General features: G+C 38.7%; 1 protein-coding gene across 6 annotated transcripts in view; it reads right to left on the reverse strand.

The window, feature by feature from the left end:
- The window catches only part of SESTD1 (SEC14 and spectrin domain containing 1), a 57,017-nt gene that overhangs the window by 24,472 nt on the left and 20,456 nt on the right, over window positions 1-12,089 (reverse strand). For all 6 annotated transcript variants that reach the window (XM_088676765.1, XM_088676759.1, XM_088676781.1 and 3 more), the window contains 5 exons: window positions 11,961-12,069; window positions 11,423-11,513; window positions 9,202-9,315; window positions 1,358-1,471; window positions 367-464 (listed from right to left, as the gene is read on the reverse strand). In XM_088676765.1, coding sequence (XP_088532891.1) covers window positions 367-464; window positions 1,358-1,471; window positions 9,202-9,315; window positions 11,423-11,513; window positions 11,961-12,069 — 526 coding nt within the window. The remainder of the gene's footprint in view (window positions 1-366; window positions 465-1,357; window positions 1,472-9,201; window positions 9,316-11,422; window positions 11,514-11,960; window positions 12,070-12,089) is intronic.

Raw genomic sequence — 12,089 nt, forward strand, 5'->3', positions numbered from 1 at the left:
AGAACACAAATGCAGAGAAGGCAACAGATGCACTGAAGCACTTTCTTGGCAGTGTAGACATAAGCAACCCTACTTTCTGGCTAGCTTTAAGCCAGAGATAAATAGCCACTTCCCACAATTCCAGACTGGCACTGCACATGAAAGATAAGTTAGGATGCTGGGTTTGGGATTTCTGCATGACAGAGGTGTTTTGTTTTTGTTTTAAAGTTCAGTATCCTAGCCAGAAACATCAAGGATCTTTTACACAAACTCTTTCCATTCCAATGTTGCTTTTGAAAGCACCTATGTCCCTTCCATGAGCTATAGTTTATAGTCAAAGGATTTAATTACTAATAAATTGTTAACAGAAACAAGAAAAATAATTACCTGTCCTTCTCCTGTTGGTTTCCTTTATCATTTCCACTGTTGATTAAGGCAAGCTCATCCAGCAAAGATGTAGATTCTTTTGTAAACTTTTCAAATGCCTGTGTCAAATATTTATAGTTACCATTACTGCAATTGATTTTTACAGTCTCGTGCTTGAAGACGGATTGCCTGTCTGAGTGCTCCAACCCTGACACTGGGAAATCACCTCTAAGGCCTAGCAGTTTAATAACAAGTGAGTTACAACACATACAAACAACACAGAACATGTTGGAAAATGGAAATCTTGAGCCCTCAAAGAACTGTTGCTGCTACTTTCTGGACTGCTAGCTCCCAAAGACTCTTCAAAGGCAGTTCTCTCTTTGTACACAAGTCCAATGCTGATTTAAACAAAACATTAGTGGCTGTGGTTTGGTCACACCTTGCCGGAAACAGGCACAATGGGCTTATTGAACACAGCCACCTTCAGAAAGTAACCCCCTAGATCAGGCATCCCCAAACTGCGGCCTGCCAGATGTTGTGGCCTACAACTCCCATGATCCCTAGTTAACAGGACCAGTGGTCGGGGAAGATGGGAATTGTAGTCCAAAACATCTGGAGGGCCAAAGTTTGGGGATGCCTGCCCTAGATGGACCAGAACCATCATAAAATAATGTCTCGTATTTTCCAGGCAATCCAGAAAGATACTGTAGCTGATGGTATTGGAAACTGCTGAACCAACAGGGATGTATTCCTCCTATCCAGTTCCCAGGGCAATTCAACCAGGGCAATCAAAGCAATTGCCATCCCAAAATCAAGCCTGAAGTCAGACTGAAATTGATGTATACTAGGAGTGGGGAACTGGATCACAGTGATATCAGGTGACTCATTTTTTGCCCCAGCATTTTGATGCCGCTAGGACACATCTAACACAGCTATTAATATATCCAATCACCAGTTTCCCATAAAAAGCGTACTGAAAAAGAGCAGACAAAAAAATTGCCAAGCAACTAACCAGCCTCTTGTTCAGCCAGTCCATATGATCGTAGGTAAGACTCCCTCCAAAATCTTCTGTCAGCTGGCATGGTTCTATGTATCGTGTAAGCTTATTGGCAGATACTAAAATAACCTGTATAAGTAAATTAAAATGGGCATTAACAACAACAACGACACACACTTAATCAACTCAATGGCTACTGACTGGTGGTCCAAAAAGCATGTTTACTCAGAAACAGTTCCCACTGAATTCAATAGGACTTGGTTTTAAGGAAGTGCATTTAGGATTGCAACTTTAGTTAGGAACTACAGATTCTGCAGCCAAATCATGCAGTGTAGTGTCAGGAGTAGCGATCTGCAGGAGGACGTGGCAGACGGGTGGTAGCGATGCTTGTCTTTATTGCTTTTCCTCAGAATCTTCCACATCCATCCAGTTCTAGGCATGTATTTCCAATCAAAAATATGTGGCTGGGGTGGGAATAGGGGGGTGGGAATGGGGAGGAGATCTTGGGAGGGGGGAAATGTAAGAAGCTCAACATCTGCTTCCCCCCTACAAAATGCCTTCGGTCCATTCAGCTCAGCAGAGAAACATATGCCAAAGTTTCAAAACATAAGCTGACCCATGGGCTGATTTAGTTCCAGCCTTTATAATACCTTCCCTTTTCTCCTTCCTGAAATGTTCAGAATACAAAGAAGCATTTTGTACCAAATAACTACGAGCTACAGTTTGCTAGCTCTCAGTTACGTGCCCATGATTCATTATTAATATTTACAATTAAAGCATAAGCAAATGTAAGTATGAATATTTCAGTATGTTAATACATGGATTGTGAAACAAGTTTTGTTGGAGACAAACGTTAACAAAATGCGTTGCTTTTATAGCTTTAAAGTGTGTGTGTGTTTCTGAAACGGAGAGAAACCTATTCCCGTAACACACACACACCCCAAACACCGCCAGCAAGGCTCTGACAGAATCCCAACTTTCACTTATTAAAAAGTGGAAATTGTTCTCTCTCCTCACTCAGTTGTATCATACAAACACCACTCTGACAACCTGAACATTCCTCCAGTCTAAGGGAGCCGTAGGTTATACAAGAAATTGGATGGATGTGCCAAGCCTTTATTTTGCATGACCAAAGAACTCAACAATTAGAATATTACTGAAGTTAATCTTCCTGTCAAATATATACACTGAGGACTAAGAAATGACATTCATCACATAGTTTGATGCTGAAAAGCTTTTCTGTTACTTTAATTAAAATAGCGAGGATGGGGACTGAGACAAATCCAAGGCTACAACAGACACTGAGTGGTCAAAATTGTGGGAACCTTTATAAAAAGTTGTGTTGCTGAGGTTTGGTGCCTCATAATATCATTCTTTTTTAGAATACCACAGATTATATATATCATTAGAAAAAACAATTTAATGAAGAATATATTGCAACAAACTGTGCTGAATTATCCTATCAAAAATTATAGCCAAATAACCAGAAAATATACACAGAAAACCATGATAAGGGGTATTTCATAACTTCTCACCATTTCTGTTAGTAGCGTGGAAACCTTTTGCCACAATTAAAGTCCTACAACAGCATCCCAGGGAGTGAAGCCAAGGATTTTAAGTTCCTCAGGTGTTGATGTGAAACCAAGATTGTATGATTGCTTCTATCAAATGTGCTTTATTCCTTGGTTGTCTTTGACTGACAAGTTTATCTAATCAGCTCCACAGATTTTCTATTGGATTCAAGTCAGGACTATTACATCACTTTCTAGGTGACCAGTCAACTCTTCTCACTCCATATCTTGTTAGATAGGGTATAGGTCAGGCATCCCCAAACTTCGGCCCTCCAGATGTTTTGGACTACAATTCTCATCATCCCTGACCACTGGGAGTTGTAGGCGAAAAACATCTGGAGGGCCGCAGTTTGGGGATGCCTGGTAAAGGTTATTTGCCTATAACTTTTGATAGAACAAAGATCATTCAACATGGTTTGTAGCATTGTATTCTGCATTAAATTATCGGTCTAATGATGCATAATTGTATGGTACTGGTTTATGGTATTATTCTAAAAAAAGATTGGTGTTATGAGCCACCAAACCTTAGAAATGCAACTTTCCCCACAAGTTTGGCCAATAATGTACGTGCCCATTTGTAATTCGGTACTCCCACCACTCTCTGAAATAGAATCAAACCATCTCCCACCCATCCTTGCTATTCATGACAGAAGGAAAGATCCCATGGGCAAACAGTCGGAACTGAGGGTGTCCCAATTCCAACAGGGACCACATCAGGAGCAAAAGGTTAGTGCCCCTTCCTGGTCCCCATTCTGCTCAGCCCCTCCCCTGTGGTGGCTTTTTAATAAAACAAGAAAATAATGAAAGCAGCTATGCAGACATATCTAATCTAACCCTGGAAAAGGGTTACCATGTATTCAAGGGATAGCCAAGGGGATGCCCTGCAGATGCTGTGGAAACAAATGGCCAATGGTCCAAGATGACTTAAGTTGTACCATATTGGCCTGAATATAAGCCAAACCTTTTCCCCCAAATTCCGACTGTGAAAAATTAAAGTGCGGCTTAAATTCGTGACCAACAAAAATGGGCTTTTACGGTATCGCTGTTGAAACAGACATACGGTAAAATGGAACGGGTGTGAGTGCCTGCAGAATTTTAAGGGAGTGGCTTATATTTGGGTATTGTCTTTTTTTCTCTCCCCCCCCCCCTTGAATTTTATATTTTATATTCAGGCCAATATGGTAATATGCAAGAACTGGAGGACACCATATTGGTGCCCCCTATTATACTCCAATTTGAGCACCTGGCTATTTCAGAATGACTTGTTGATCCTGATAAAAAAATACATTTCATTGGCAATCTGCACTTAGCCTAGTTTTTATTTTCATTAAGTTTCAACAGTACAGTTTTGTTAGACTCAAAGGAGGAGAGGACCACCTGGGAAAATGCAGGCCAACCTTGAGGTAGCAACTGATTTGCATTTTCCCTGCATAGAGAGTACATGCTATTAGCGTGGCTTGTGGGTATGTTGCGCTCCCAAATTATGTTATCATAATTTCTAGTTATGTGCACTAAGTAGCAATTAAACATCTTTAAACAATATGTGATTTTTATTTTATTTTTTTACAAAAAGTAATTTAATGAAGCATTTTCCTGTTGAAAGCACTTTAAATACTCCTGTGATATAAAAGATTCCACCTCATTTGTAAGAGATGTTAGGGTTAGTAATGCTCTGGTTCCTTGCTCTCAATGAATTCAGCAGAAAAGCAGCTCAATACAGCAATTATTACTATTAATTTCATTTCTACGGCACTTTATATTTTTTCAGGAAAAAAATTGGATGTGATTTACAATATAATAAACATCAAAAAAAAATCCAGAATAAAACATTACTGAAGAAAGTCAACTATAAAGTATACATTCAATGTAACATACTTGGCAGGAAAGTAAAATATTATCTTAAGAATTTCAAAATAAAACATTAGAAGATTTCAAAATTAAACATTATAAAGGAAGTCAAATACAGAATGCACAATCAATGTAGCAAAGTGGAACCTCGGTTGTCGAACGCTTCAGAAACTGAACAATTCAGAAACCGAATGCCAACAACCCGGAAGTGAATGCTTCCATTTTCGAACGCGCCTCGGAAGTCGGAAGATGACCGGCAATTGCGCCTCGGTTGTCAAACGTTTCCGGAAGACAAACGGTCTTCCAGAACGGATTACGTTCGACAACAGAGGTTCCAGTGTCCCCTCTCTCTCTCTCTCTCTCTCTCTCTCTCTCTGTGTGTGTATGATTTCAAAAGAAAACATTACTAAAGGAAGTCAAATGTAAAATGCACATTTAAAACAGCAATTAACAAGAGAATAAAATATTATCATAAGCACAGAACGTATCTGCTGCGGTTGTGGCCAATCCTTCCAAGGGTGGTTTAATGGTGGGCGGCAGCAGTGGAAGTCTGGGCCTGCACTAAGAGACAGCCAAGATGATATCTGGTCTCTTCAGCAGCCTCCTTAAAATAAAATCTACTAAGTGACCCAGCACTAGTATATACCAACTGGCCCGATCAAAGAAAGCAATTCTTCACAACAAGGTCGAACCCTTCTTGTGAAATATGATTACAAGTAACCTGCATCAGCAAAATGTTTCACATTTCAAATGGTCTCACCTTTTTCACAGCCAGGCTGCATACACAGTCATACCTTGGTTCTCGAACGGAATCCGTTCCGGAAGTCTGTTCGACTTCTTAAAACATTCGAAAACCAAGGCGCAGCTTCCGATTGGCTGCAGGAGCTTCCTGCACTCAATCGGAAGCTGTGGAAACCGCGTCGGACATTCGGCTTCCAAAGAACGTTCGCAAACCGGAACACTCACTTCTGGGTTTGTGGCGTTTAGACCACAAAACGTCTGAGTACCAAGGTATTTGACAAGCAAGGTATGACTGTATCAGAAAGTATGCTTCCCCCCCTAATTGATGTAGATATCCTTAAATATATTCATGATAAAAAAATTAATTTGGACATCATGCTGCTTTTTAAAAATAATTTCCAAACTGTTCAGTTAACAATGCCCTAGGCATTAAAAGCTTTTAGTTTGATCTATCTTTTGCATCTGCATCTCAAGCTACTCTTCCCTCAGAAATTACATCAGCCACTGCTATTGTACCAGATCTTATCTTTTCCAAAGGGAAGCCGTTCACACCAAATGCTTTTTCCTGCTGCTGACGCGAATTTACATCTTCCTTTCACAAGATGTGAAGATGCTTTAGTGTCAACAACAGGAAGGCTATATACAATATTACAGTTTCCATTTTTTACATTAACTTTTGGGGCGGGGAGAATTGTAAAAAAAGAAAAAAACACCTGAGTGCAAATGGCTTATTTGGCAACAGACTTAGGTGCAATATCAATTTATAATGAAAAGAGGAAGCTTCCTAGAGAATCAAGATATAACTGGACAGATGGTGGCACAGACAAACAGCATCAATAATTTATGCCTGAGGGCTCTAATTTCCCTTTTGGCTTCCTATGGACACCCCTATGGTGCTATTCATGGCTAGCAAGAACAGTGGTGATAGGGCTTAACTCTGCTCTATTCAGTTCCCCAGTGTTTTTACTTCTTTCTACCAAGAGCTTCATATCAACAGACAGCTGCAATTCTGCTCATGTTAATGAAATTCTGCTGAAATAGCAAGCAAGCTCTTTATCCTTGAAATAAATGGAAATTTCGTAAAATCATTGCAATTGTCAATTTTCTTAATGACTGCACCATCATCGGATAAGCCATGGATGTTGTTGAAGACAATACCCGTGAGACTTAATTCTGAGTAGACATTTCTTACACTAGAAAACAATTGGATACACTTTTGTACTAGATGATATGAAATGCATTACCTCAGCAAGCTTATCTACACAAACATCACAAAAGCAGGTCCAGTGAAAACATTTTTCTTTCTATTTATACTGCAGTCACAAGTTCATACTCAACCCATGAAAATCCCTCATTAGGAACGTAGCACATCCATTTGTAACATTCTTATGAAGAAAAAGACCATACCAATTAGTTCCCTAGTTTCCTGTTGGATTTTCAACAGACTATAGTAGAACTCAATTACTGAAACCAACACATGCGAATTTCAGTGCAGTAATTTTGTATAATTTAAACTTACAAGGTTTTATCTTCATAATTGAGGTTCAGCTACAGCAGCAGAAATTATCCACATGGCCACTGAAAATTCTCAATTAAAAGCCTCTCCATTATAAATTTAATTAAATACATTTTTATGATTAAGTGACTGATATTGAATTAGACCTTCAAGTCAAATAATAAAAAACTGCCCACATTTCTTAAAAGTGCTAGAATCTGGATATTATCCCAGGCTCATTAGTACATCAGATTTTTACTTCAAGCATTCTGTTAATTATGTCTGGGAAATTCTCAGTGCCAAGTCATAGTAGGAGACAGATCGGTCAAAGGGGAAAACATTTATCAGAAGTAAATTTCAAACTACAGAAGCTTGCCATTTTTACAATTATTAGAAGCAAACCAAGGGCCCAGATGACATTAGATAAACCTCCACAAAACGACTTCAAATATGTATTTCACTTTGGCAAGGGCAGCCAACGTGGTACATTCCAGATGTTGTCAGACCCAATTCAGCATTTCAGAAAACAACCTAATTAGGTCTGAGTCTGAATCCAGATTCAGATAAATTATGCTTTGTGCTTCCCCCATTCACTATTATGTGGAAGTTTGATTTTTTAAAAATGCTATAACTTCCCTCCTTATTATTAATGTTTGTATTTCTTATTCTTTTTTTATGAAATTAGATGAAATTCACAGCCATAGTAGCACCTTGCGAGTGCACAAACCCTGTCAGTTTAAAGAGATACTGTACAGGTCCCGGGGCTTTTTGACCAGGCACCTTTAAAAAGGAAACCCAGCATCTTTTTTCTGACAGAAGTGGATAAAATTTGCAAGCTTCTTAGTATTTTCTAAGAGCATCAATCATGACACATGTCAAATTTTCTGCAGAGACAGACTTTAGGGCTTGGCAACCTACTGGGGTAATTATAAAGGATTTACTGAATCTCTCCTATTGTTCTGTAGGGAATTTGTATGAAGGGAACATACATAAGAAAGGTTCTCCAAGTAAGAAGCTCATGAAGTTATACACCAATAATTCCATAGGGTTTTGTGCTTAGCATCTTCAAAACTGATTTTTTTTAGGGGTGGGGTGAGTGTGAAGAGAGAACAAAAAGGGATTCTACTCCCTGTGATTTTTGTGGGAACCAATTTTATTATGAAAATTGCATCCTAGGGGCCCCTAGAAAAGTAGCTTCCAAAAGTTCAGAAGGCTAAGTGCCGGGCCTAAGGGGTATAATGAATGAAAAAAATAAGCTTCAGTCTTGAATGCTGCCCAAATGCCACTGAAACTCAAGGAAACAAAAGTTCAAAGCTGATTTGGCAAGAGTGGATGTGCAGGTATGTAGCATAGAGGCAGAAGGACTTGAATGCCCAGCATTTGCCAAGCAAGCACCACTAACAAAACTAGCAAAGAGCACAGAACATACAAGAACAAGTAATATACAGTATTATTTCAGCATCCACTCCCCAAAGCACTGTGATTGGACAGCTCTAGTAAAAAAAAAAACAACACAACAACATCACACACAACCCATTCCTCTGACTAAATGTGAGACCTGTTAGTCAAAAAGGAACTTTCCCTCATCTTCTCCCCACCTTGGCATTTGTCTTTTAGCGAAGTTTGGAGATAAAAGTTTTGTTTTTAGCAGGCACAATGTCTGCACATTTGATGTCTGTCCCAAATGTCTGGCAGAGAAGTCCTGCTATGGTTTGGACAAGACTTGAATCTGTGTGAAGCCAACATGCTTCAGTTCTTGACCTGTCCAAATCTTTCGCACTTCACAATGGATAGTGGTGTTGTTTAATATCAAAAGACAAAGTGTTGGCACATGGAGTTGTTCAGTGAGAAATAGTTACAATAAACTGTAATGCAGACAAAAAAAATCCACCTTAAATATTCTGCGTAACTATAACATAGATTAAAAACAGAAGTTAGTTAAATTCATGGCAGTAAAGTATTATCTTTCAAGTGATAATGTTCTATAATCATTGAAAATGTTTTGATAAGTCTGAACTAATGATCAGACTAATTACACTTACTAATACAACAAAGTACTGCAAACCCACTGTAGTGTCAAATGAATGATTCAGTAATTGCATTGTAGATTAGTAGCTATTACTGTATAAGCTATCAATTTTTACTCAGTTGCATGTGTAACTTTGGTGTTCATATCTGACAAATGAAAAAACAGACACACATACCTCAAAGCCAAGTCTATCTTTCTCTTTCCAAAAGCAAAAGTGTGTAACCTTCTTGTCCCAAAATTCATCCGGTTTTACTACACAGACAAGTGATACCTCAGCTGGAACAACGTTCTAAGAAGATGAAAAATACAAAATCTTAAATGAAATACAACTCATTCGTTACTGTATGGTAACTTAGACCTGCACAGATAGCATTTAAATGTACAGGAAACTTTCTAGCACTTCAGAAACAACATCAACGAGCTAGATGGTATTCATGGACCACTCAACACATCTAATAAAATAATCGGTAATAAGTTAGTACTATAAAGACAGTTTTAAGCAACTCAAGACATACACTAACAATGCAACCCTATACATGTCTGTCCCAGCAGCAAGATTCATTGAGCTCAGCTGGACTTATTCCCAGGTAAGTGAAGCCTAAGTCCGCTCAATATCAGAGTCTGATAAATGTCTCTTTTGAAAGAGACCAATACCTTCAAACTTCATGAATTTCATTTAAGTATCAACTATAAGATGATTTGTTCTATATGACAGATTACAGTCGTACCTTGGAAGTTGAACGGAATCTATTCCTTAAGTCCGTTCGACTTCCAAAACATTTGGAAACCAAAGCGCAGCTTCTGATTGGCTGCAGGAAGCTCCTGCAGCCAACTGGAAGCTGTGGAAGCCCCGTAGGACGTTCGGATTCCAAAAAACTTTCGCAAACCGGAACAGTCACTTCCAGGTTTGCAGCATTCGGGAGCCAAAACGTCTGAGTAACAAGGTGTTAGGGATCCAAGGTACAACTGTATATGGTAAGGACAGTCTTTTTTATGCAGTTTCGATTCTATATTCCACCCATTTAAGCAACAGGATAGCCTTTCTTCACAAAAGAAAACTGTTAAAAATTCCTTGTGATTCACATTTGTTTCCTCTGCCTGTCAAGTTCCTTCATAATTTTGCCTCTCTATGAGGAAACACACACAACTTATTAAATAGACAGACAGCAGGAACAAAGTGCTTATTATTCAATGACCTTGACAGCACACATCCTGTAAAAGTGCATCCATACAGAATTAAAAAGGAAGAAAGCAATATGTCTTGCCACTTGACAAAAAAATGGTTTGGGGTCAAAATGTCAAATCTCATTAAGGCAACATCTGTTAAAGATTTTCATAAAGCCAAGTGCCTTCTAATGATGGTCTATTTAGAAACAGCAACATTCAAGTAGAGGACAGTTCATTCAAGTAGAATAAATAATAATGAGCACCTCTTGTAGCATATCTCCAGTGCAGCCTCACCTGCTGCTCCCTCTTCCCAATTTTATGTACGTACTTCCATAGAAAATGTAACAAAAGTGGCACACAGCATAAAAACAATGCTATGAAAGCACCAATGACGTCAATAAAAACTGGTTTGTAAAACAACAACAAACCATATTGCAAAGGCTGGTCTGAATGGTTTACTTTTCCAAAGATGTCTAAAAAGAACCAGGGATGATTCCAGCAAGACTGCTATCGGCAAAGTGATCCAAAAGGCAGGACCTGGCACACTGAAGTTCAGTCCCTGTTAAAACCTAGCCATACCCGGGGGGGGGGGGGTTTGCACATGCTATTCTAGAAATTGAAAATAAATGGCATGGAGTTGAGATAATAAACATTGAAGCCCAATCCTATTCCTTTATGGGTTGCACTGTTAGAGGCAATTCTAGGATTTCTAGGGATGGTGTAAAAACTAACTTATACCTGCAGCAGCCTTATTGAAACTGAGAATTGAGTCCAGGGAATCAAAACACTTTCAAAAAACTTCCCAAACTACAACTCAGTTCAGAGGCAGCAACAAGCCGTGTTTTTGCTTTCTTCAAGCTGTGGACGTCCTCAGGATCACAGAATTCCTTATGTGTGAGAGATGGGAAGGTTATTCTCAAGGTTTGTTCACAAAGCAGTATTTTAAACAGTTCCTACAAACCATGGTTTCCTGCACTTGGACAGAATAGGAAACTGATTCGTTGCAAACTGCAAATGAAAAGGTCATCAACTCCTCCCTTTGCATGCAAAAAAGTATCAAAGTACCATGATTTGCTGATACGTTTCAAAAACCATACTCTACATTTTAACATGTAAAATTACACAAGGTCTACTTTCCCAGAAAGTAAGCACCACAATTTCTTATAATACAGACCGATTAACCTCCACAGAACTCAATTCTTCACTAGAAATTCATGAAGGCATCTTACCTGTAGCATTAACACAACAGTCTTGACAACATTCCACTGAGATTTTCTACCATCCACTATAACGGTAAATCCTCTAGCTTTACACTTTTCACTGTAAAAAAAGACACATATTCAAAACATAAAAGTCACAGTTCAGTTATCACAACCTATATCACCATCTATTTACTTGCTTAAGCTTTAGCGATGCACTCATTGCTCTTTCCAAGAGCTTTCCAAACAGTTTTTATTTAAGTCATATATCACATAATGAGATACACCCTCTCAAGAAAATCTGGGAATATCTATTTTTAAAAAACCCCATTTAGTTTAGAAGCAAAATGATACTATTCGGTGCTTTAAAGTGCATGCCCACCTCGGTAAGCTTTAGCGATGCACTCATTGCTCTTTCCAAGAGCTTTCCAAACAGTTTTTATTTAAGTCATATATCACATAATGAGATACACCCTCTCAAGAAAATCTGGGAATATCTATTTTTAAAAAACCCCATTTAGTTTAGAAGCAAAATGATACTATTCGGTGCTTTAAAGTGCATGCCCACCTCGGTATGCTTAGCAGGTAGTCTAAAGTAACACTCAGCTCATCCATATTGGTTTGTTCAAGGCATAATGGAATTGTCAGAATGAGGCCACTTCTTCGATCCTTCCCACCTGTAAAATAATAACAATAA

The sequence above is a fragment of the Zootoca vivipara genome, chromosome 1 (genome assembly GCF_965207765.1).
Source record: "Zootoca vivipara chromosome 1, rZooViv2.hap1.1, whole genome shotgun sequence".
Lineage (NCBI taxonomy): Eukaryota > Metazoa > Chordata > Lepidosauria > Squamata > Lacertidae > Zootoca > Zootoca vivipara.